We start from the raw sequence: 26926 nt of genomic DNA on the forward strand, positions 1-26926 counted from the left end.
CCAGCCTGTCTTTTGATTCAATGTGACAACTTTTCCATCCCGTGCCCGCTTCCACCGAGCTCCTGCTTCTTAATCATGACCATCCAGGAGAAAAATCCATGTTAAATCTGGTCTGTAAGCTGCATGGGCATTGGTGTAACGTTCCACTGGGCGCTGGGGGACAGTCATCTGCTGCCTGGGAAAGCCTGAGTCAGACTCGTGAAACTGGACCTCACCCAGATAGCCCTCCTTCTCCATGTCCCTCTTTTCCTTCTTGTCTTATTCTCTGTTTGTCCAGCATGTTCTCACTCCTCAACTTGTCAAATATGGCAGCTTGGTCAGTAGCCCTACACTTCAAACTGTGACTTTCTAGGTACCCCTCCAGTATCAGTTTTGGAAGTCTCAGTTTCTGCTTGTTGTATGCACATTGAGTCTTCAAAATAAAATAAACTTCCTGTGTACGGGAAGCATACAGGTCCAGTACAATTTTTACAGGTTTAAGAAATGACCACGTTTGTGATGTTTGTTTGTTATGTAACTTAACTGACAAGTAAACTGCCTAATGTCAAGATGATGTACATCACAAAATAAAAATAACTCAATGTTGACTTTTGGTTTCACATGGGATATGAACAGTGGTCTCCTGGGTAAAAGTCCTGTGTGTGTTTGACCGATCTGTCCACCCTGGCCTCCCTATGCAGACTTTCCTGCTCTTTATACTACCTTGGTGCGTTGAAATTGGAAACCAGGGGCTACTAAACAAGTTTCAATATTGGATGAGTTGGGAGAGAGAACGGGTTGGTTTATTATTCATTAGCTAACAAAGACTACTGTACTTGTTTTTATGGCTCCCTGCCAGCAATAGCCGTGGCCAGAGGCAATATGTTTTCTAGTTGTGTGTCTGTCTGTCTGTCCATCCCATTCTTGTGAATGCAATATCTCAAGAATATTATGAGGGAATTTCTTCAAATTTGGCACAGATGTCATTTGGACGTAACAATGGTTTTTGCTGGTAGAAGGGCAAAGTTCAAGGTCATTGTGACCTTGCATCGGTCTCATCCTCAAGAATATGACACATCAAGAGCACCTTGAGGGAATTTCTTAAAATTTGGCACAAACATCCACTTTGAGTCAAGGATGAATTTGATTAGAATTTGGTGGTCAGAGGGCAAGGTCACTGTAACCTTGCACCCATCTCATTTTATATACGTGATATCTCAAGAAGGCCTGGAGGGAATTTTCTCAAATTTGGCCAAAGGTCAAAGGTTAAATTCACTGTGACCTCACAAAACATGTTTTTGGCCATAACTCAGGAATTTATATGCCAACTTTGACAAAATTTCCACTTCCACTTCCAATTTCTAATTAGATAAAATCATAAAGTGATGACATTTTATATCCAAATGGTCAATGGTCAACTTCACTGTGACATCATAATATTGTGCAAAAAACACTTTTCTGGCCATTACTCAATGTCATAACTCACACAGAAGGGGCAATTGGTCAGATACTGAATTGGTGACACTAATCTTGGGTGCCCACCTTGCTGCCCGTAGGTGTGACAGTGTGTGAAGCATTCATGTTTTCAGAGACATTGATGTAAACTGTAACTGCAACTTGATGGGTTTGCAGAGACATACAACCACAAGGTGGTAGTTCTAGTTCTTCCTCTGTCTTTGTCTCTTTCAATCCCGCTCATTCACTCAACAGCAAAATGTGGATGGCACTTTTGATCTGTGATCTGTTCTGGTTTGCTTATTACTCAACAGTTCTGTATGTTTTTCACATTTAAAGATACAATCTGAAAAACATAGGTGGACTATGGCTGGACTTTGTTCAGTCATGTACAAAAGGATTCATACTGATGATGGGATCTGTCAACGATTTAGTGGTCTGTCTTAATCAGAATTTTGTTTTTCTCAAGCTAATACTAGAAATCCCTGGCCCACACATTATAGACAGCATTCACAGGATCATGAAGCCAGGTCAAAGGAAATAGACTAGACCAAGAGAAACATATTATAGTCTCAAATACAGACAGACAACTTTCCCATACTTTACAATCCCAAACTACAGAGACGTAACTGTTGCTATGCATAATTGCATTTCAGTGAGTGTGGCAACACAAAGCTCTAAATACAGTTACTCATACCCACATGGACAAACACAGACAGCAGAAAACAAGGGGAAATCCCATTTCCCACAGTTCTGCCTGGTCTCTACTTTAAAGGTGTGCACCCCACATAAACAAGCATGTTGTTTTGTTACCATAAACCACATGGCTCCTCTGTGGCGGCCCTCCCTTCCTTCCTGGCCCTTGTCATTAATAGTGAATTAAATAATACTTACTGCGCCGACATCTGGTGAGCATGGCTTGAGTTAAAGGTGTTACGTTTAGAAGTACCTTCCGTGTAATTACTTGAGAGCAACATCAAAGACAGTCTTTCCATGTTGAGGTGTAGTACTTAATGTGCTACAAATTTGTACCAAACATTATTTGGTAATGTCCCTTTTGTCTGCTACTGGATAATAGCTGGTAAGGCTGTGGAAACGAATTAAATGTCAGAGCGCATACTGTACTTTCAGACTACCCAACTACCATCATGATTCTAGATGAGATTAAAGACAGTCTATCTAAACGAATCCATATGTTTATATTAACAGTAGATGAAATCCCTATTTATAATGTGAAAGCATCATTTTTGGTTAGGAATCCACAGAGAATTATGACATGACTTTTGATAAGGTCCAGAGCTTTGAATCTGCCCACTACACTGAGTCGACTGATACATCTGGCACTGTTACATGTAACAGCAGCTTCTCAACTGAAAAACAATTGATCAGTTCAGTGCCATGACTAGCTGATCAGCGCCACAGGGAGGGAATAACATCTTTGTCAAGCTGTTTTACATAGATGGCATGTCTTCTCAGTTTTGCCCGACATTGTAATTTTTACTTTGCTTCACTCTTAAAACCCCAGCAAAACCAGAATGTTGGAATGGCTAAGCATCACTGTGGATGCCATTAGATTCAGGCAGATATGTTGTTTAGGGAAATCGCCCCCATTAAAATTAGTCAGAGTGGAGACAATGTCACACTGAAGGTAGAAAGGGAGGTTAACGAATTGACATTTCTGTATCAGGCAAACCAGACTCAGCCAGACTAAGGTCAAAGACTGTACAAAAAAATGGACGTAGCTACTGTGACATCACTCATTGGTTTGTGGACTGCTGTTTTAAAATGACAAGTTCAGTATTTCTGTTGTTATGTTGTTTGTTTATTCGGCCAGAAATTACCAAATTTGGATGAGAGTGTGGAGCTGTGGAGGAGCGAAGGGTGGATCTGACACTCACTCAAAGCAGCTCTGCTCTTTAACATGCGCAACTTTAAGACTTAGTAGAATGTAAACAGCTGAATTATATAAAAAAATAACCCCTGTACAGTTGTCATGAATGTTGAAATTAGCTATAAAAACCAAAACCATTTTTTTGTACCAGGCAGTAAACATGTTCCACTGTAAAGTCGAGCATTTTAACACAGGGGTCTATGGGGATAGTCTCAGTTTGGGAACTGCAGTTTTTGTCACTTTCATTCTGGTTTCATTTTTTAAGCCCCTAGAGGTTGTTGGTGGGCTCAGCTCAATTGGGGTTGTGGGCATCTTTGAGCTCAATGATTTGGTTTTACGGCTCACAATTTGACTAATTTGATTGAGTCTCGGTGCTCTTAGCATCATGTCCAGCAACTGCAGCTTGAAGCCCTCTGGACAAACATGCTTTTCATTGCAATGCTTGAGAGGTTAGCAGTACCTCTGGAGAGTCAAAGGACAACTGAAAATGACTTCATTATCATTTCTACAGGCTGAGGAAATAACACGTTAACAGTTTGACAGTAAATCAACAATCCTAAGCTTCATCCCTTTCTCTTAATGTACAAATCACAGGTAAACACAACACAGATCTTACAAATCACTGTAGTCTTGCTGCTCTAACGCTTCAGCTGCCAAGGATCACCAAACTACAAACACATTTTGAAAATGGTGAAAAGATGTGTCTGGGGATATTTATGACTGCAACACTTGGTATACTGATGATGAAAATTGAAAATTGTCCTGACAAAAGTAACGGGGGACGTGTTTGAGGAGTTAAATCCACATCCAAAGATTACATTTCCATCGGAGAACCTTTTAGATCCTAACACAGATCACATCATTGAAATTTTTCTATCTAATGAGAGAAATTTCTCTTTTTTGGGGGGGGATTAGTACCATAGGTTGTCATGATATGTGGATGCAGATTGACACGCTGGCTAGCTACCAGGAACAGTTACCAGTTTAAAAGGCATGTGAGTGACAACTCGCATGTGCCATTTGAGCCAGATTTCTCAAGGTTGTGTATGTGTATTGAACTCTGTTTTCCCAAATTTGACAGCTGCAGATAACGTTTTACTTTAAGTCGTCTGATGACTTAGCGTCAGTAATTCAAGTAATGAGCCTCATCAGAAAACTGAATCAGCTTCTTGGTGTCGAACTTCACAGCAGCACCACCAGAGCAGGGGCCTTACCAACCTCCTCAACTTGATTAAGATCTCAAAGCTGGAAGCAAGTTAGTTTCTGACAATTACAAAGAGCTTGTTATTAATGCATTTATTTCCATCTATGTATATTATGCATATGAAAGCCACAAAGGTGTATTAAGTTTTGCAGTGTAATAAATAATGTAAGTCAGCAGATGGAAGGGTTAATGAAGTTTGGAGGAAAGGATGACTACAAATTTAAAGAGTATGTTTGCATACATTCCAGGTAAGCGCATTATAAATATGTCTTTTTCTTCACTGGTCCTTAGGAATTAATTAAAGGGACAGTAATCAAATCGTGATCAGCAGTTGTTGTCAACTGGCTTACTGTATTTTACTGTACTGTACTGTCCATGTTTTCAGGTTTCAAAGTTCACACTGATATCTCATTATATCAGCATATTAAGACCGAGTTGAACTCTTGGAATCAAAACAACATGATTTATTGGTGTTTTGAGTTTAGAGACACGCAGAGCCAGCGACTGATAAGTATGTATATCCACGCTGCTGTTGACGCTGTCTGACTTTGGAGTTGCTGTGAAGTCAATGGATTCATTCATGGTACAGTACTTTCTCTCTCATTGCAGCTGTAGAGTGAGTGTGTGAGTATTTGTGTAGTCTGTGTGTGTGTGTGTGTGTGTGTGTGTGTGTGTGTGTGAGTGAGGGAAAGTCAGAGAGAGAGGGAAAGAGACAGAAAAGGCGGGTGGAGGGGGGCAACTCATATTTAACCTGTAACTTGAGAAGCTGATAACAAGGAGCGAATGAAGAATGAGCTTGTGAGGAAAGTGTGTGTTTGTGTGTATGTGTGTGAGAAAGAAAGACAGTGAGACAGAGAGAGAAAAAGCTGTGCTTTTGTTTCCTGAGCTCATGTCCCGTTCCCCCTGATCTCCCTGGGAAATTCAGCTCAATATTTTTTCTCCTTTCTCGTTACTCATGTGTCTCCCCGTTTGGGAGGCGGGTGAAAATGGACTGAACAAGAGGGAGGAGAAAACCCAGGCAGAGGAAAGAGAGGGAAAGAGCTATAGCCTGTAGCCAGACTTTGCCTGCTTATTCAGCGCCGAGTGCTGCACTGCGCCGTTTCCAGTTGTGGGATGTTAAGATTTGCCTTTGGCTGCTCTTCTCCCCACTCTCGCGCGCACATAAAGACTCTTAAGACATTTTTATGCTTATTTTCTTGGAGGAGGAGTGAGAGAGGGAGAGACTAGCCAGACCTATTAGCCTGGAGCCTGAAACACACACACACACCAACTCTCTCTCTCTCTCCGACACACACACACACACACACTTGTACACTCCTCCAGCTCCGTGCTGCACCAAGGTAACAGTGAGTGGATTTAGCTTTAGCCATCTGGTTGGAGCGCAGAGAAAACCTCTCTGCTGCACAGAGGGGATAAGGGAAAGGACAATGCAGCACTAAAACACAACTGGACAGAGAAAAGCAAAGAGTGAAAGAGAGAACGACACACACTGAGACAGGATGGCCACCGCAGTGTTTCAGGTAAGGAGTGTGGTTGTAAGAGGGGGAAAGCGCAGCTGCCTGTCTGGCATCCGAGCGCTTGGCTGTCCCAAGTGTTGGCTGGGCTGTGCTCTGTTTCACAGCAAACCCTCCGCATTAGGGATTTGCTTTATTTGGTGGGGAACAAGAGAAAGCTTTAGGTGCTGTTAAATGTATGTCATTATAGGTATGTAACCTGGCATAGATGCAGTACTGGTACTACTGGCTTGTAGCCTACTATATGTTCTGTTCTTGCATATGCATTTATACAGTAGATGTACAGTATGAATGTATGTGTGTGTGTGAAAAAGTGATTGCAATCCTTACATGTGTCTGTGCACAGCATTGCTTCTAGTATGTCCTCTCTAGCTAGTATGGATGACAGTGATGTGTGTAAATGAGCATGTAAGAGGGATAGATTGGAATAAGTGTTTGTTGTGTTACTGTGTATGTCAAGCAAAGCACTGCTTGTTTCTGTAGTGCTTGTGTCTGTGTGTGGTCTCCTTGGCTTACCATGTTTTGTGGTTGGTGGCCCATGGTCATGACTGGAATGACAGTGGTGGTGTATGTCTCCTCTCGTCTCTTTTCTTCTCTTCCCAGCACCTATGGAGGACACTGTAGTTTGTCTGTTTTTACCATACTGTACTAACCTAACCCTTTCTGACCCAGAGGTCAAAGCACAGTTTAAAAAAGAAACAATCAACAAACACTTGAGGTGAAATAGTGATTTTTCAACTATTTACAAAATGTACTGTGTTTTATGTGAGTGTGAAAGTGTGTTTGTTAGCTTTCTTTCACTGATTTCAGTGTTGGTGTGTCTGCAGCCATGAATTCAGCCGCAGTGTTTCACAATAGGCCCTTGCAAAAGTTGTTGCATAGAAAACATCGCCCCAGGCGTGAGAAAACCCCACAGCACTTTGGGAATTTTTGGCACGTAGAGCGAGTCACAATTGCCTCCAATTTGCTTCAAATTGGGGAGGAAAAGGGATAAGGGCATACTGTGAAAACATGGAACATATTCTTAAACAGATCTGCAGGATAGCACTGTACACTGACAACTGTGAGCTTCCCTGTCAAGCGTGTCTGTGTGGCTGTCTGGATTCTTAATGCATTCTTATTTGTGTAGGAGGATGTAGTGCTGCCAACAGCTTATTATATGTTAGATAAGTCTTAGTTGTGTTTAGTAGTTAAAATATGACCCTAGTAGATAAATTAATGTACTGTAGTTCAATGGAGATGTTCAAACACAATGGCAGCTGAATGCAGACCATGTTGGTTGTTGCCGATATCATCCCTGTGATGTTATAGAGGTAGGGCTGGGTATCAGTACTCGATACCTTTAAGGTATCAACTGAAATAAGCCAGTACCAGGTAGTAAACTTCTCCAGTCAAATGATACCTGCATTTGATCCTGTTTCTACCCAGTTTTAGAAAAAAATGGTTTTGCTCGCAGCCAGTCATTGCAAGCGTTCTTTGTTTTAATGTGACATGTGATTGGCCCACTACGGCAGCTGCTACAGCCCATACAGTCTGTGTTGTGGTGAAGTCGAGCATGGTGAATTTGAAGGAGCTGGAAATTCAGCATGCCGAGATGCCACTAAAACTTAAAGTATAGCTATATCTGGTGACATTTTACGCAACTGAATGCCTACATGATGGGTAATGACATACTGTAGGAAAAAAGGTATCAAATGAAATACTCTGTTGGTATCTGTATTGCTTTAAGAATACTGGTATTGGTACTGATATTGTAATTTTTAAAATAATACCCAGCCCAGTGGAGCAGTCTTGTACCAGGCTACTCAAATCTGTTACATGGCTGTTTGCTGCTGTACACCTCCAGCTCTCTGTGCATTGTGTATGTATTCTGTGACTTCCAAGTTCCTATCAGGTACAGTGTGCACTGCAGACTACATTGTACATGGCAGCTTAATTTTATGCCCAGAGATCCAGAAGCCAACCAGTAATCCTGTACTGGGGTTGTTTTGTAGTAACTGGATTAAATACCACTTTGTTTAAGAATATGCATCACGTGAGCACAATATAAACTAAAATAACTGACATCTTAAAACTAGATTTTATAACAGGACCCCTGTGCAAGACAGTTTTTGTCTAAAAGAAGCAAAATCATTCTATAAAGTTAAGGTGAACTGCAGTGTTGTGTGACAGTTCTGTGTGGGTTCATCAACACTTGTGACTTTCACATCTCACACAGTCATTTGATCCATTGTTTGTATAAAAGTATTGATTAATACACTTTTATATGCTGTAATGTGCAATATTTGACATCAGATTTGTTGTCACTTGTATGATTGTGACCCACACATTCCTTGGAAGCTTTCCTTGTCAAACATGAATGTAACACAGCACTGTCCTGCATGGACAGCCCATGACTCCTGGTTGTGTGGGAATAGTGTACATCCACTGGCAGGGAGCCCGCACAGGACTGGATTTCAGAGAATACATTTTTCATCATTACCATCTGCCAGGGAAACAGTGCTCTAGTCAACCCCCTGTCCCTCCTTTAGGCAGCTCATGATAGATGCCTAACCACAGACACACACAACTGCACACGCAGCCAGGACGGGCACAGAGGAACGGATGGGCAGTTCGGAAAGGTGTGTGTTGAGTGACTACATCTGTGTGTGTGAGATTCTGGGATTAGGGATAAGGCAGTGGTCCGTGGACCATATAAAACCACCAGCATGAATTCTCATGCTTCTCTGCTGAGGTAATCCTTCCTTGGTGTGTGTGTGTGTCTGGGTGTGTGTTTCAGTCCTTGCAGACACAGCGTAACCTCTTGCATTACTATGTATTGTAAAAGAGAGCATTTATGTTTGTTTTTATCCGTTTTCTCATTGATACAGACCACTGTTACTATGAAAGGACTTGTGTTTGATAAATGTCTGTCTTAAAAACTCCTGTTATAAGACTGGACGCCTTGTTTCAAATCACATCACCACATAAACCACGAGAAGGATAGCTGGACGAGTGTCTAAGCCAAGCCTTTATTTCCTTTATTCAGTTTGTAAAATTTGCTGGGTTCCTCTTTTCTCTTCTCCCAATTCATTTAAAGATGGATGGATGGATAGAAAGTGGATAGAAAGAAAACTTGGCCATTGATTTAGGAGCTTAAAAGTACATTGAAATATGAGCAAGTGAGACATAGTTTTACTCAATGTTATGCTCAAGTACAAAGTTTGCATATAGCATTGGCTAAATAAATACATGGTTTGATACATATCCAGCCTAGTGTAATACAAATTATCTTATACTGCTGATTTGTTTTATCCTCACAAAATGCTCTGCAGAACTGTAACATGTATATATTTGTATCCTTTGTCCTTTGGATGAAATGTTGGCACGTACTGTGGTCCTGCAATACATTAGCAACATAAATAATCTATAGCTGTTCCAAAGCATCATGCCTTACAGTTGGGCTTTTAGTATGATTAATAGTATCCAATGAAGGCACAGTTAAAGCGTCACGTTTTTCAAGGGCGTCATATAATGTTTCACTTATGGTAGTTACTTAGCAGGTCGTCTGGCACATATGAGAAACTGCTGTCATAGGCCCAGAGGAAGGCGTTTAAAGAGTGTATGAGGGAACATATCCGGAGACTAATGTTGCAGTTAAAATGAACAGTGGACCCCCTTAGAATTTACTGCTTTGAGGCTGTAACAGCTCAGTACCTCTAAGACACGACAAAGCCCACCAACTTGGACCAAATCATGCCTCATTCATTCACTTAGAGCTCATGTAATGTTTTCAGATTGATTGTTTGGTTTTTATTTTCTGCCACAACTCAAGCTGGTGTTTCAACAAACTTGTGCATCAAATCAGGTTTGTGTTTTAGACGTTTTGCGTAGAAAGTTATAATGACTTTGTTGGTTTCCTCTCAAGAAAAGCTCAACTCTAAATGAAACCACTTGCCCACAATCATCGTTTCTCCTCATTTGTCCTTCAGTGATAACTGGTGCCAGCATACTCAGACCAAAGCTTTCTGCAGACCCTCACAGTCTAATACCCCTTAAATAGAGGAACTTCTCATAATACCCCTAAAAGAGGAACATTATAGTGAAACATTTAATGACAGCTAATCTTTTAAATAACTCCATGCAATCAAGCTTAAAGCCTGGTATAATGGCCCTGTCTTGTGCAGCGTTTGCGTTTGCATTTTCTTAGTTGAGGAATGAGAAAGAAGGGGGGGGTAGGGAATGTTCCTAGTGTTTGGCATGGCTTCTTAGTTTGACAAGGGGCTTTACATTTTTGATCACCAAATGACATTGTTCCCTATTTGCTGTGACAACACCGAGATGGCTACCTGATCAGTTGCCACACTACCCAAACCAATGGCTATCACATGTTGTAGCTGTAATAGACATAGCATCATATACTTGGAGGTAGGTGGCCTTATTTGACCCTTGCAGGGCTCCATCTTACAAACAAAGACCTTTTTTTGGCTTCAAAGCAACATGATGTTTATTGAATGTGGCGCCTTCAATGAAACTCAGCTGAAGTTTTGTTATGTTAGAGCCATGTGGAGAGTTTTGAATTTGCAGATCTATAGATTTTAATAGCTTTTGTTGCCCCGATGCCCTCTGATGCATTGGCTTGGATGTTGTGCATTGGTGGAGAGTTAGAATTAGGTGTAGCCTTATTCTGGTTAAACTTTAGTCTCTGTTTAACATCAGTGCCCCTCCAACTGGTGAAGCTTTGAGTCAGATGGACATGAATCTTTGCTTTGGAAGCTACAGAGTAGAAGTTCCCTTGCAACCCTTTTCCCTATGGAACCCAGAGGGGTATAGGATTTGGTACTCAACAGTACAAGATTTATGGTTACATTGTCAACTGTTTACTTGTACCGCTGTCACATTGAGGGCTCAACCAGGGTTGAATGAGCATTTGATTTTGTGTTTGAAGGGATTGACCGGTGTGGACTGCCTGATTGAGGTGGGTCAGACCAGGGTAGCACACCAGCATGGTCACTTGCAACCAGGGCAGGACAAATTATGTCATTAGTTGCAAATGAGGGCGCACGGTCACAGGTCGACGCAACCCATAAACAAACAGTGTGATGGCAGCAGGAATATTTTCAGCTAATGTTACATTTATTCCAAATATGATTTGCAACCCCCCCCCACCCATTTCCAGCACGTAAGGTAATTGTTATGCATTGTTTCAGGGTCAGCCAGGTCATATCTGAATTGCCATGACCAAGGATTAACTCATGTTGGCTGGCTTGGTTTGAATTGACAAAAGAAGGGTTGAACCCTGATCAGACAATCCCCAGTCCAACCCTGGTCATTGGTTTGAAAGAGGTATAAGATACTGTACTTTCCAGTTTATTTTTAATTCCAAGATTTAGGATAGTTGTAATTGGTTTGAAGGATGGTTTGACTGGATGTTTTACCCTCTGAATAGTTTGGGGAAGAGCTAGTCTATCCCTAGTAGAAAGAGAACCAAAATGTTTTAGTTTCATGGTTTCAAACCCAGTTCCAGTTTGGCTTTCTTTCATTGTGTTTGTTCAGAGGGCATAAGAGAGGCAGGGGTTCATGATGTCATTTTTTAAGAATTCACCTCCAACACTGCACTAGTCAGTTCCTGTCATAACTCTGGATTTACTTGCTGACTTTAATACTTTGACGTGAACCTAATGGACTTTGACAAGATGCTGTCGCTTTGAACCTCAGTGGTCACATATTACATCACTGCATACGGCTTCTTGTAAGATTTACAGCAGATTTGGGGAATCTGACTGTGCTCTAAAGGCATCAACTTGCATTAGACGTTATTGAAAAGCAGTGGTACAGCCACCAGGGTGGAAAGAGTGGTTTGGGGGCCTTTGCCACCCCGTTTATTTACTAAGGTTTTCTAAACTAACTGGTTTAAACTGTTTTTCATCATTGAATTTCCTATTTTTATAACCTTGACGTAATACCCTTAACAACCATTTCTGAACTCTCGTTCCCTTAACTCCTTATCCCCATGTTGCTTCCAGTAAATCCAGTCTACAGATGAGGATGGGCGTGTTGTTTTTCATGGGAAATGTTACGAATTAAAACTCCCTTTTTTGATCTTTTGAAAAATAGTATTAACCTGCACAAGTACAATCTTTTTACAATAAATCTTCATAATTACGATGTTACCCAATACAATGATTGTAAGATTGTGAAGAATTTATATTTTCTGGCAAGGTCATGGACAAAGCGTGAAATTAGTTGTCTTTTATTCACATTCAGTTAAATCAATTATTGTAAAAACTTGTAAAAACTGGGGGAAAGTGCAGTTTGATTCCATATAACTGAGCACCCATGTGAACACTATGTGAAATATGTGCCCTGTGTGTATGTTCCAGCAGTTGACTGGGAGGGTGAAGAAGTTGTTTTCTTTTTTTTTTTCTTTTTTTTTTTTGTTCTTATCAAGCCTTCATGTCTCTCTGAGGAATGTTTATAGAAAGCAGACCTGGTTCCTTGGTTTTGCCAGAAAGCCCTCATGTTGTTGTTTGTTTTTCATGGCTGATTGATGGGGAAGGGGGCTTGGTCTTGAACAGAAAGGCAGGAAACATCGGTGCCAGGTTCCTGAAACTCTCCAGGCGGCTGAGACTTGAGGACTGGTGTGCTAAAAGATGAGGAAATGTTTGTGTGGCCATAAACAGCATGTATACACAGTATTAATATGTCTCTTCTTACTGTTCTGATTTTAAAATGTACAATTTATTATTTCACCTCAGTAATTTTTTGCACTTCATTTTCACTAACTTTATGTGTTTTTGGTGATATTCAAGATGCCCATAGCAGCATGGTTGCTATGCTGGATATTTCTACAGTAAAAGAAGACGTGAGGACTGTTTTAACCACCTGCTTCAAATGTTATTAGCCCACTGAATGGCTGTCATCAGTTGTCATCAGGAGGATAGATTTGAGTATGGCTCTACACTACCTTAGCTATTTCCCTGTTGTCAGGCAGTGACCTCTACTGTAGTAGCTGTGGTAAATATGACATGAACTAAGGAAAAAGTCAGGTAATGTAGTTTAAAGAGTGAAAAAGTCCGTGAAGGGAAGAGTTTTGGAGGCTGGATGGGCCAAACAAACACAGGACTTTGACCCAGAAGACTGTTGTTCATGTCTTGTGTGAAACCAGATGTCAGCGTTGACTTATTTCAACTTATGTACATAAGATAACTTAAATAATATATTAAACTTATGGCACGTAGCATAAGTTGATTTACACACATAACTGAAGTTACATAACAAACGTCCTTCTTTTAACCCAAACCATAATCTTTTCCTAAACCTAAACAGATATTTTTGATGCCTGAACAAAACTGTGACTGTTTCACCATGTTGGGTATGCATCTGCTGGCCTACTCGCAGGTGCAGCTTGCTTCATCTGAAACATTGTAATGGTAGTGATGACTTCTGATAATAGCGATTAAATGGGCTGATAACATTCAAAAAAGGTGGATTTTAATCGCTGTGTGAAAGCTGGCAGTCAGAATTTAATGGCCTTGATAATTTTGCGGAGCTTTTTAATGACTTGCTAATAGCAATGTTGATTTTGCCTCCCGAGACATATTAATAACATTTATTAGTCATATTTGTGCAGATGTAATAGATTCTTGCAAGAGTCAGGTTAAGGTGATTAAGAGAATGTATCAGTATTTTGTCAGTAGATTTCAATTCCAAATTAAAGTCAAAAAAGTTAAGTGAACCTCAAAGTTTATTCTCAAATCTTCAACAATTATCATTTTTTATGTTGTGTGCATTAGGATAACAATTTTGTGCAGAGGCAGAAGAGAAAGAGAGGATGAGAAAGACAGGGAGAGACTTGGCCAGAATAAAGTTGAAACCCAAACCCTCCCATCCATCTGTCATTAGATACAGCAAAGTGTGTAGGTGTGAGGGTGAGTTAGTGTGGCAGTTGCATCTAAGATCCTTGCATGTTAACATACATTTCCTTTCCTCCTCAGGGCCTTTTGCCAGAGTTATAAGTTCATAGCTCATCTTGTTGTAGTGTGCTAAATGCCAGCATGGTTGACTCTCAGCACATGCTCGCCTCAGCTTGTCCAATTTCCCTCCTGACAACAACTTTCCAAGACTGAGGCACTCATACAGTGTCAATATAGCCTAGAAAGACAGATGCTATTACAGTACAAGCTTCCAGTATTGAAAGCCCAAAAGCTACTAAATGGACCTTGTGGGGACATTGTTTTTGTCAACTCCATCCCATCTCATTTATCTGTCCTCGAGCATATTACCCTGATATAAGATTGTGCTTTAAGACTGTGGCAAATCCTGCACTCTACCATGTTAAATATTAGTGTGCACAGTTACCACAATAACTGTAATAACCATGATATCATATTATGTGGTTATCTTTTGGTGTACTTAAGGGTACAATGGAAGGCATACATCAACATTTTCAATAATTTTTTGGAAATAGTTTCTGACTTGGTAGTCAATCTTGTGGTTTAAGGGTAGACTGAACTTTAAAGGGAACCTAATATGCTAATATTTAGGTTCCTTCCTGTACTTTAGGTTTCTCTAGAACATGTTTGCATGCTTTAATGTTCAAAAAACTCTTTATTTTTCTCTTTCTGTCTGTGTTGTACTGGAGTTCCCACAGCAATATTATCCAAAATTGTGGAAAAATTTCCCTAATGTCAGCATGTAGCTACATGTAGCAGCGTAGGTGACATAATGTAAAAACTTAAAGTATTGTGCCTGGAGCAGATGCCCATATAAAGAAATCATTGTGAGCTGTCATTAGCTTGTTTCGAGAGTAAAAAAAAAACATATGAAATTGAGAAGGGTCTGAAGCCTGAGGTTTTTGCTCCCAGTGAAAAATAAAATAAGGAAAAGCATAACAGGTCCCCTGTTAAGTCTCCTGCCTCCAATCAAAAATGAGTTTTGCATGTTGTTACTTCACTGTGCTGTCTGAGTTTCACTGAGCAGAATAATGTATGTGCAGAGTTTTCACAGTTATCTGCTGAAGGAGGTAATGTTTCTGGAAACTACCGCAGTATAAAAAGTGAGACAAGTCTGTATAGGTTGGGTGGGAGGGGAGACTTTTACCCAGGAGCCCACTGTTTGTTTCCCGTGTGAAACCTCCATCTGCTGGTGGGCCATCACAATAAGAGCATGCATGATCACTAAAATTAGGTGGGGAAAAAAGTGAATATATCGATATCGGTGTCGGTTATCGGTAAGGCAAGTTCTTACATATCAGCATATCGGATATCGGCAAAAAATCCAATATTGTGAATCCCTAATGCTAAGTATATATATATATATATATATATATATATATATATATATATATATATATATATATATTTTATAAGATATTTTTATGGGCCATTTTTTGCCTTTAGTTGATAGGGTAGTGAAGTGTTAAAGGGGGAGAGAGAGAGGGAGAGACATGCAACAAAGGGCCACAGGCTGGAATCGAACCTGGGCCGCTGCGGCAACAGCCTTGTTCATGGGGCACCTGCTCTACCACTAAGTCACCGACGCCCCATAATGCTAAGTATATTTTGAACAAAGACTGTATGCATGTAATGAGCAGAAACTGCACATTTCCTGGTAAAATTGAAGTGTATTTTAAAAAGACACCATGCACGTAATGAGCCTATATCGCTGAACGTCCAAAACTGATATGAGGGTACCTAGCACGTCATATTTTGACGTGGAGATCTACTGACAAAGCTGTGGTTTGACAAGTTGGGATGAGAACGTGTTGAACTTACATAAGTATGATGTGAAAACTTGAAGCTGCAATAAACTTTTCATTGCAGTAGGAGACACCCTCTGTCCAGCAGTTCAACTTTTGAAATGATTATTTGCAAATTTTAAGTTCTGGACCTTTCAATTAGGGAGAGGTAGATGGAACTGTAAGAGTTTGAAAAACATCTTAAAAGGAAAAACTATGTCAGACACAAATATGTATTTTTTTTTTTAACACTATATGTCCTGATACATATCATGAAAGGATCTTTAACTTTTCCCCCTGATATATCCCATTTACTTTGGTGTATATTCATAACGACAACCCTTTTCCATCCAGTCTCTCCTGTCTGACTTGTTCTGTGGCTCTGTGTGCATGTCTTTACCCTGGTTCCTACAGTTACATTTCCTGCACATGAGCAGATGTCCAATGACATCATGTGGAAAAATGTTTTCATCTTAACAGTGTCACTAAGATACAAAATGGGGAGATGCTGAAAGACTATGATTCACTTTTGACAGAGCCTAAAGTTTTCCCCTGCTTCTTGTTTTTGAGTTACGCTACGCAAAACCCCTCCAAGACATTTCTCAGTACTGTACGTACACAGATGAGATAGATATTGATCTTCTCATCTGTCTCTGGGTGAGACGGCAACCAAGCACTTTTCCCAAAATGTCAAAGAGATGGTTCAGTGCGGAATGACTTGAAATTGGATTGGCAGTGAAAACTTAAATTGGGTTGCTTCCCATCAAAAATAGCACTGGAGATGGCAACCTTGTATGACTGGGAAAACTACCAGCTCTTGAAGCAAGGGACTTTTACTACGAATACCAAAGAGTGTACACTCCCCTTAACCCTAATTCTTCATGGCTGCCTTCTCCTCTCGCCCCCCCCTTCTCCCTCCACCACTTGGCCTGATGCCAGACAGTGAGAGCCATGCTAAATGTGTAAATTAGCGTGCTGGTAAATACCGGCTTTTAGCTGAAAGAGCCTGGGAAGGGAACGTGACCCCTGCTGTAACTTTGGAACAAAAGAAACAAGCCGTAGCTTCTCCCCTCTCCATGCCGTCAGTCTTGTCCAACAAAGACGGGGTGAGAATGAACAGGCGCTCCGGTCGGCAGAAGGCCACTTTGAGTCCCGGCCGTGGAGAAGAAACATGGCAGGGACATACAGAGGCCGTCAGAAACCCTCTGGGGCTCTAGCTATTCGAGCAGAATAACATTAAGTACTGTATGTCCTCTTTATTATGTTTATTTGATCTGTCACAGCTTTATCTCTGGTTATTTGCCACTGCAGTGACGTTTGTTGTAATCTTTAAACAGTACACCTACACACACACACACACACACACACACACAAACTTGTTCCATGACGCTTTCATTCACAGTACGTACACATTTCAGGCCTGAGAGTTGCAATTCAGCTTCACTGCTCCTTTCTGATCACACGGACTGTAGAGCTAACTCTCTGTCTGTCTGTCTGTCTGCCTGTCTGTCTGTCTGCTTGTTCCCAGCAAGTTTGCATGTTTCCCTGACATTAGCATGTAACTAGCATGTAGCAATGTAGCCTATGTAATGTAAACACTTGCACTAACATGCCTTTGAGCAGATGACCACATAAAGACATCCATCACGAGCTGACATCAGCTTGTCGCAAGAGTAGGAAAAACAGTTGGGAACAACATAGCAGTATGAAGCCTTAGGTTTTTGCTCACAGAAATTACAAATTACATATGTTTACCCCATTATTTGAAACTCTGGCCAGGTTTAATATGAACATTTGACATTATGACATTATATACAGTACAGGCCAAAAGTTTGGACACACCTTCTCATTCAATGCGTTTTCTTTATTTTCATGACTATTTACATTGTAGATTCTCACTGAAGGCATCAAAACTATGAATGAACACGTGTGGAGTTATGTACTTAACAAAAAAAGGTGAAATAACTGAAAACATATTTATTATATTCTAGTTTCTTCAAAATAGCCACCCTTTGCTCTGATTACTGCTTTGCACACTCTTGGCATTCTCTCGATGAGCTTCAAGAGGTAGTCACCTGAAATGGTTTCCACTTCACAGGTGTGCCTTATCAGGGTTAATTAGTGGAATTTCTTGCTTTATCAATGGGGTTGGGACCATCAGTTGTGTTGTGCAGAAGTCAGGTTAATACACAGCCGACAGCCCTATTGGACAACTGTTAAAATTCATATTATGGCAAGAACCAATCAGCTAACTAAAGAAAAACGAGTGGCCATCATTACTTTAAGAAATGAAGGTCAGTCAGTCCGGAAAATTGCAAAAACTTTAAATGTGTCCCCAAGTGGAGTCGCAAAAACCATCAAGCGCTACAACGAAACTGGCACACATGAGGACCGACCCAGGAAAGGAAGACCAAGAGTCACCTCTGCTTCTGAGGATAAGTTCATCCGAGTCACCAGCCTCAGAAATGGCAAGTTAACAGCAGCTCAGATCAGAGACCAGATGAATGCCACACAGAGTTCTAGCAGCAGACCCATCTCTAGAACAACTGTTAAGAGGAGACTGCGCCAATCAGGCCTTCATGGTCAAATAGCTGCTAGGAAACCACTGCTAAGGCAACAAGCAGAAGAGATTTGTTTGGGCCAAGAAACACAAGGAATGGACATTAGACCAGTGGAAATCTGTGCTTTGGTCTGATGAGTCCAAATTTGAGATCTTTGGTTCCAACCGCCGTGTCTTTGTGAGACGCAGAAAAGGTGAACGGATGGATTCCACATGCCTGGTTCCCACTGTGAAGCATGGAGGAGGAGGCGTGATGGTGTGGGAGTGTTTTGCTGGTGACACTGTTGAGGATTTATTCAAAATTGAAGGCACACTGAACCAGCATGGCTACCACAGCATCCTGCAGCGACATGCCATCCCATCCGGTTTGCGTTTAGTTGGACGATCATTTATTTTTCAACAGGACAATGACCCCAAACACACCTCCAGGCTGTGTAAGGGCTATTTGACCAAGAAGGAGAGTGATGGAGTGCTGCGGCAGATGACCTGGCCTCCACAGTCACCGGACCTGAACCCAATCGAGATGGTTTGGGGTGAGCTGGACCGCAGAGTGAAGGCAAAGGGGCCAACAAGTGCTAAACACCTCTGGGAACTCCTTCAAAACTGTTGGAAAACCATTTCAGGTGACTACCTCTTGAAGCTCATGGAGAGAATGCCAAGAGTGTGCAAAGCAGTAATCAGAGCAAAGGGTGGCTATTTTGAAGAAACTAGAATATAAAACATGTTTTCAGTTATTTCACCTTTTTTTGTTAAGTACATAACTCCACATGTGTTCATTCATAGTTTTGATGCCTTCAGTGAGAATCTACAATGTAAATAGTCATGAAAATAAAGAAAACGCATTGAATGAGAAGGTGTGTCCAAACTTTTGGCCTGTACTGTATATGTATTCCAGAAAATAAGGAAAATTGTAAATAGGTCCCCTTTAAGCCTGGAGGCCAGCCACTGAGTTTTGTGGGCAGCTTTCCGGCTTTGAGGTGCTTAGCTGTGCTCTCTCCTCCTATCTGAACCCGGCTTAGGTACTGAAATCTGGCACAGATTTAATATGAATCGGTACTCGCTAAAAGTGCTTGACACTGTACCTGTCCACCACCCCAACCTGCCTCCTTATTCAGACTACTTCCTTCTTTACTCCCATCAGCGCATTGATCATGTTATCACAGCCTTCCTGAAATACGTGGGTTTTGCACAAACTACTGGCTCATGAGTATGTGGGGTATGTATGGATTCTGGTGCATTACTTTACATAGAGATACGAACAGAGCTGTGAAACACCTGATTTAATTCAGTATACTTATAATACTTATGCACAAGGATGCAGTATGAAAAGGTTACAAACATATATGTCCTGCCATTCCTGAAGTGTTTGTTATGCTTTGAAACATAAATCAGGGGCACTGAGACAATGAACAGTGTTGGGAGACTGATGTTCAGACTTATACATGTCCTGCAGTCCAATCCACTTAATAAATCTGAGAACATTCCTGAAGGAAAAAAAGAGGCCATCATTTTCAAAGAGACAGAGACCGACAGAAGAGAGGGAAAAAAAGATGTAGAGATGCAGACAGACAAAAAGAGTGTAGACAGAGATACAAGTAAATACTTATTCAGTGTACATACAGTAGACGCGTGAAAAATGTTACAACTCAATGATTATAGATGGAGAAGCAGAAAAACACAATGTGATAAGGCATGGGCACTTGGACCAGAGCTCGCCCATCATTCCTCTATGCTTTGATAACGTCCCAATAAGTCCATACGGACCAGCACTCTGGCACACTCCACCATCACGGCGGCAGAAAAGCCTTCTGTTACTGGTTATGGCTCGCAAATTGAATTTGCACACTGAATAGTTCTGCTGGGATGTGCCAGATGCAAGGAGCTGGATAAACATAAAAGCACTCAGGGCAGCCGTGTGTTTATATGCCAGCACAGAGGGCCGGGGAAAGTTTCTATAGCTGCAGTGCACTGCCCCACGCTCTTTTCCACGCTGGAAACAAGCTAACCTGCGTGGCAATCATTTCACTCCTCGGAGTGAAGCTGGAATGTGCTTTTCTCTGCCACAATTTATCACTCTGCTGTTTGATTTTTCCTACATTAAGATTTAGATTTATGGACATAAGCATTACGGAGATCTTACTGCAGCTTGTTTACCCAAATAATGACTCAATTCATCATTTATTCAATGCTCTGCTCTGGTCACGTCATTAGCGAGGTCATTAACATATTCAGACCTGGGAGACCGACATCAGTTACATAACAAGACTGTGTCTGGAGTGTGTCAGTAGCTAGCAGGAAGCTGACTACATGTGAACCCTGTCCTACAAACCAGAGACGTATGACATGAACTTTTGCCTGCAGGAAATGTGCCCTTGTTTAATGCTGTTAACACAAGCATGTACGGAATGCAACAACACAATTATTCTTTATTATATTACACTCATTTGAATATTCCCGATAGCATCAACACACACTCACTCACCAGGCTTCCTCCCCACGCACCACAGAGCATGGACAAAGGCTTTGTGTAGGTTTTCAAATGGGATTCAGAGGCTTTTGGTTACATCGCTTCAACCCTCTGCTTGATTCAGATGTAAAAATACACATTTACGTACCGCTCTAGGCTAGTGGCACGTTCTGATCTTGTCTTGTGATAGCTTGAAAATATTCTTACATATGGCATGTGAGTAAGATAGATCTGAACTCATCCTTTTAATTAACTTACTCTTGAAGGATGCAAAGACACAAGACTATGGATCTACAGCCATGCTAGCAGCACTGTGAGGCTGAACTTTACAACAGTTTTGCTTTGAGCAAAATGCCAACATCAACAAACATATATGATGTGAACATAGTTTTCAGATAAGGTTCTTTTTTTGTCAGTAGTATTTTTATCATAGTGGTTTCCCACTGTTTGAGCTGCAGCCACATGCGTCTAAGTGCTCACCTGCCTTTAGATAAACATTCCCTGTGGTTTCTGGGAGATCTCGGCCGTGACTGTCTTACCACACTGCAAAGTTTCACTTCAGTGCCAAGTTAAGAGGCAACTACTTAGCATGAGTGAGAATGTGAGCTATTCTGTTGTGGGCAGACTACCTACCCACTCAGTCTGACCTTTACATCAGAGGTTTTATTACTCTGGCGACATTGGCTAGCTTGTCACTGATGTCATCTCAAACATAATTGACTCTGTTTAGCACAAATAAAACTTATACATTTTATTAGACATGACATTTAACCAAATGTCAGATGCCATAGCCTCTTTGATGTTTGGAGAGGAGACTTGTTCATGAAGTGGCTCTTTGTGTTATGTTTTGCCCCCTTGTCTTCTGGCACAGTGTCACTACAAAATCACATTTCATGATTAGATTTCACATTAATTCCTCACAATGTATGAGACGTACCAGTCTATCTGACGGCTGAATCTTTGAATGAAAGGTTGCCCAGTCAAAGAAGTGTTCATTTTACCCATTAATTTGGCTAAAATGTGCCTTCATGTTGACAACAGAATTAAAACAAATCAGCTCTGGAGCTGTACTGGTATGGGCTTGTTGCTACAAGGTACAACTAGAAGATGAATTTATAAACCAAGATGTCCACTTTGATTCTTTGAGAAAGAATTTTTACGATTTTAACCGCAGTCATTTTCTCCGCTACCTCATCATATGCAAAGGGAAAGCAGCCTAGCACAGTGCTACAAATATTCTACCTGGTTTGGGTGCTTGCACATATTTGATTGGTCAACACACTGTTTCCAGATAAGGTTAAAGTTAAAGTTAAAGTGGTATGGCAAAACCAGGGTCAGAACCAATTATTGCCGGACTTCTTTGCTTTGCACATGACATGATAGAGCAAAGTAGGACATGCTCCTGGATCAACATTCAACGTTGCAATCAACCAGTCACAGCCCTATGACATCATCAGTGTGCTGCTGCTGTACTTTTCAAAATTCCTATGTGCTTCCTCAGAGCGAAGCTGTGTTTTCCAAATTGAAGTTAGTACAGTTGAGCAAAATCCTCAGTAACACTGAACAAAATCGTTATGAGCTACTGCAGGGTTAGAGACTTAGCTTGCTAAGTAGGTAAGCAAGCTAATAGGCTAGAATGTTGTTCATTAACACTAAAGAGTAAGGATAATATCATTTTTCCATTGCAGAGACCTGTGATTTGCACTTCCTCCTTCCTTATTCGCAACCTATTCAAAACAGTTTTTCTTTTGCCAGATTGCAGTGCTAGTGTTGATCCAGGACTGTCACTGCCATATTGACTGGTTGATCGCAGTGTTGGTCCAGGTTTGCAATGTGGGATGTTAATCCAGACACAGACTTATCAGTGACCTCATGGTTTATTTACTCTGGCAGATGTGTCTGGTCCCCCTTCACTTTAGACAGATTTCAAACAGCTTGAGACGTGTTGACTCAGTCACAACAGTTTATCCAATATGGGCTTGTTTGAGTAAGACACTGTAAAGAAGAGCGCTGTTGAGACATTTTTAAAAAACAACCAAGATGGCTGTGTGATGTGGAACTTTCTGTTTAAACCCCTGTGCATCAGTATTGAACGATCTGGACGGCATATTTTTGCTGAAAGAAGAACAATCAACAATATTTAAAGCTTTTCTTGAAGAAATATGTGTTTGCTGTACTTGCAGTTGGATGTGGAAAAAGTTTAGTGTACCAACTCAAAGTACTCCAGCTCATCTCTGCACGCTGTAGTCTGTTCACATTTTTCCATTGCTCAGGTGCTCATTTTATCCCACTCACTCTCACAGCAATTCCCACCCTACTGCGCTGTGATTGGCCATCGTCACTCAGGGCTACAGCACATGTTGATAACCTGTTGATATTGCCCTTTGGGAATCAAAAATGGACTGAGAGGTTCCAGACTAATTCACATTTGTGATTTGGTCTAGTGATGTCAGACTACCTTTTTGCCCCCCACTTCCTGCACTAAATTCTGCAACAGTTCTTTACACCTTCCAAGGAAGTTGATTAAACACGTACAAGATGCCTTTTTTTTCAGAATTGCTTCACACTCGTACATCTTCACACTATCTCACAGCCACTTACAGCACATGTAATGTTGACCACTGAGCAGAAATACAGAGGTTGAATACTTGATCAAACAGCAACTTCGTGGTAGTTTCTGAAGGAAAAAAGGCTCTTAGGGTTGATCACATGTCAGTTTGGACTGTATTAGGAAATATATAGTTGAAGGTTATATTTAGAATTTGAGCAGCACTTTCTGATATTAAGGCTTATTATATTGGCTCGTTGGTATTGGTATATTAGGCCTCTGCTTGGGTTAAAGCTTAGCAGAGCTCTGTTGGAAATGACATGGGGTCACCAAAATCCAGGATGTTTAAGTTGTCCTACCCCCACAGGCAGACCAAAACTAACAATAGTATAAGGGATGTGTCAATCAATCACTGTGTGCACGTGCCCACACAGTCCTGAAAGGAACTCTGACCAGTGTACCAAAGTGAAAACACCTGTGTGGGGGGATCTATTGATGGACTTTAGTGCACAGACTCACTTAACAACATACTGCAGTTTTCTCTCAGGGATTCTCAAAATCAAGACTATTTTCAGATTTCTTAAAACCATTATGTTTACACGTTCAAACGTTTAAACAGGAACATCCAAACACTTGGCTGAACTTGGCTACTAACGTGCATACCAATGTCCCAAATGACTTCAGACTGCAGGTGGACTGGCTGTTAACAGCTTGCAGGGCAGAGGCAGCGTCAGGTGTAAACACTGACCAGGCCCAAGAAGTCAGGGCAGAAAGAGGCGCACCCCAAGGAGCAGGGCCTCTGGGAGAAGAACGGCATGTCGTCATGCATGGAGTGATAAGGATGGTGGAGCAGGAAGGGGGTTTGGGGGAATGGAGGGGGGTTGTGGGAGGGTTAGAATAACTTGTAGTGGACGTGCCAGACGGAGATACAGTATCCTGTAAACTCCAGACACACTACACCATGCCAGACGAAATTCTCAAAAACAGAGACACATTCCACCAGGATGCCATCATTCAAGTAGGCTGTCGATACACACAACGTGTTGGGTAACTGTGACAAACAGCAGTCACAGAGGAACATTTTGATCCCATGAAATATGTAACAGGATACTTCCTTTCGCCTCACTTTTGCCACTAATATGGCATCACCTTGGAGATGTCGTATTTTTCATCTCACAAGCTTGTATGAGAAGGTACTAACAGCCAGCATGTTGGAGGAGGTCCTAAAATCAGGAGCTGCCTTTTTTCATATCAGTGTATCAGCTGCTTCTGCCACTAAAAGGGACTAAAGCATGTAATCTGATAAAGGTCATTTCCTGTTTAGAGTTAACATTCCTGTATTCCAGATGGGCTAACAGCTCTAAAAGAGATTTTAATGACCCAAGGCGACTCACACATCCTCAACTATGTGAATCTAGTCAGCCATTCTAACATTGCAATGGCTGTCATCCAGGGCACCATGTAGTTTGATTTGGAAGCATCCACTACTGGTGGATACTCCAATATACTACACTTCGAATAAAGTCGATTGTTAATCTTGTTGAATAATGCTTTTACCATATTACAGTAGCTTTTGGGGGCACTGTTGCTTGAATGGGGTTGGAATTAGAAACTGTAGGGCAGTATTAGCTTATGTTATACATATCCATATCAGTGTAAAAATGTTGAGCCAGTTTATGAAAAGGTGTCCTGTTCAGTACATGACTTGGTCAGAATTCTTAAAAAGAAAAAAAAAGGATCCTTATTAAACCTGTTTTCATATATTATTCGTTATTATATTTAAAAGAAGGGTCAGCTAATATATCGTGTAACTCATGGTCCAATTTCAGCCCAGTAACATTCTGTAAAGCTGCAACAAAGTTTAATGTAATCACAAAGTGTTTCAGATAGGCGAAACATTAAGACATATTCAAGAGGGCCAGACTGTTTTTTATTTTTGCGGGCAGGTGCGGAATGTGCTTCCTTCAACAGTAACGCAAAGCAGACCTCATCAGAGCAGAAGGGTTGTGGTCATGCAATGACACAATTAGTCTTGGATAAGGAGAGTGGTAGAGAAGTAGTAAAGATGAAAGGGGCTTTTAGAGGTCAATCATTGTGATAACCCTGAGGCCTAATCTTTCAAAGCTAAAACAGACACAGTTCTGTGATAGTAATAAAAGAGGGATGAAGGAAACAAACAAATCAAAAGCCTTGTGAAATCATAAAGCTGTCCTGTGGTATTGTTTTCTGTTGTCAGTTATCCACAGAGGGGATGACGCTGTACATGGCTAACTGGTGAAAATTAAGTTTGTAGGGATTTTTTTTTTCCATGTGCAGCATCAGAAGAGTGATGGTGAAACAGAAGTAAAGGGACACTATACAGACATGCACAGGAAGGAAATACAAGAGGCGACATCCTGTTTGTGTTCATCCTCATCAGACGCTCATCTTTTTCTGGAAGCACTTCATTTGAATCTTCTGTTTGAGGCCATTATCATCATATTCTTCCTGTTTATCAGCCTCAGTCCTCATGCTCTGGCTCCGAGCTCAAAGAATGATTATGGAAACTGTCGGATGGTAATCGGATTAGCCCTGCAACTTGACAGATCATGAGTTCTGTTGGAGCAACCTCACTACTGACAAGCTGCTGCTGTTCCTTAAATAATATCTTACAGTATGTAGGATCGGAGTTCTAGTTGGAGAGTTGGTTTTCAATCAGTTTATTGCGATGCTATCACAGTCATTACTTTGTCCTTTAAATCAGATAGCATTGCTGCGTTCTGTAGTCATTATTGCAATGGGAATGCTTCACCAGTGCCAGTTCTAAACATTGTCTTTTCTGATTTAAATGCTGCATTTGACACACTAAAAACATCACAGACAGCCTTATTTAAAGCTGCATCCATTGATTTCTGGCCACTTGGAGGCAGCACAACAAGCTGCTCTAAACACAACACTGACATCACCTTTACAAAGTTGATATGGCTAACATGTTAGCAACAGTCACCTACTTTCACACCCAGTTGATTGATAGCAATTAGAATCTGTCTCTTTAGCTGCTAAAAGCTCCACTGTGTTCACTCACTAGTTGCTTACAGTGGTGTAAATATATATTGACCTTGACTGATATTATCAACTCAGTATTCAATATTATCAATGCATAGTTGATAGCTACATATTGCCAACTTAAAGATATATCCTTATTTTAAAATTCCCATGGCACATCTGTGTCAACATTTCCATCCCAACCCATTCTCATTCCAAAGTCGTCAAATACGGCCACTTGGTTAGGGATTTTGGCATCAGACACCTGCCAAAAAAAGGGATCCTTTTGCGGTGGTATCTCCCACCGAGTGCTGTCAGTGTATAATGCCGCTGGATGGCATCAGTATGAAACGTTGTCGAATAACAACGTTATATAAGGAGCTGGAAATTTCCAATAGGGAAGGCAGGAGGGGTGGTGCTGGGGTCCAACAGACATTGAACCTTCACACAGGAGCCTTCTGTTCACTTCCTGTGTGAAATGTTTACTCAAACCATCATGTTTTTTTCTAAACCTAACCACATGCTTTTGTTGCACAAGGACATAACTTAAAAATGAGTGCTTTCCG

The 26926-nt window shown here is 41.1% G+C and overlaps 1 protein-coding gene across 17 annotated transcripts in view; it reads left to right on the forward strand.

Moving 5' to 3' along the window:
* tns1b (tensin 1b) overlaps positions 1-26926 on the forward strand; it is a 239075-nt gene that overhangs the window by 114766 nt on the left and 97383 nt on the right. The window contains exon 1 of one of the 17 annotated variants that reach the window (XM_078174345.1): positions 5433-6049. The exons of the other annotated variants lie outside the window; for them this stretch is intronic. Within the exon in view, the coding sequence (XP_078030471.1) occupies positions 6029-6049 (21 nt within the window). The 5' untranslated portion in view covers positions 5433-6028. Of the gene's footprint in view, positions 1-5432; positions 6050-26926 lie in introns of those variants that run through there. 17 annotated transcript variants of the gene reach the window in all.

The sequence above is a fragment of the Epinephelus lanceolatus genome, chromosome 14, assembly GCF_041903045.1.
Source record: "Epinephelus lanceolatus isolate andai-2023 chromosome 14, ASM4190304v1, whole genome shotgun sequence".
Taxonomy (NCBI): domain Eukaryota; kingdom Metazoa; phylum Chordata; class Actinopteri; order Perciformes; family Serranidae; genus Epinephelus; species Epinephelus lanceolatus.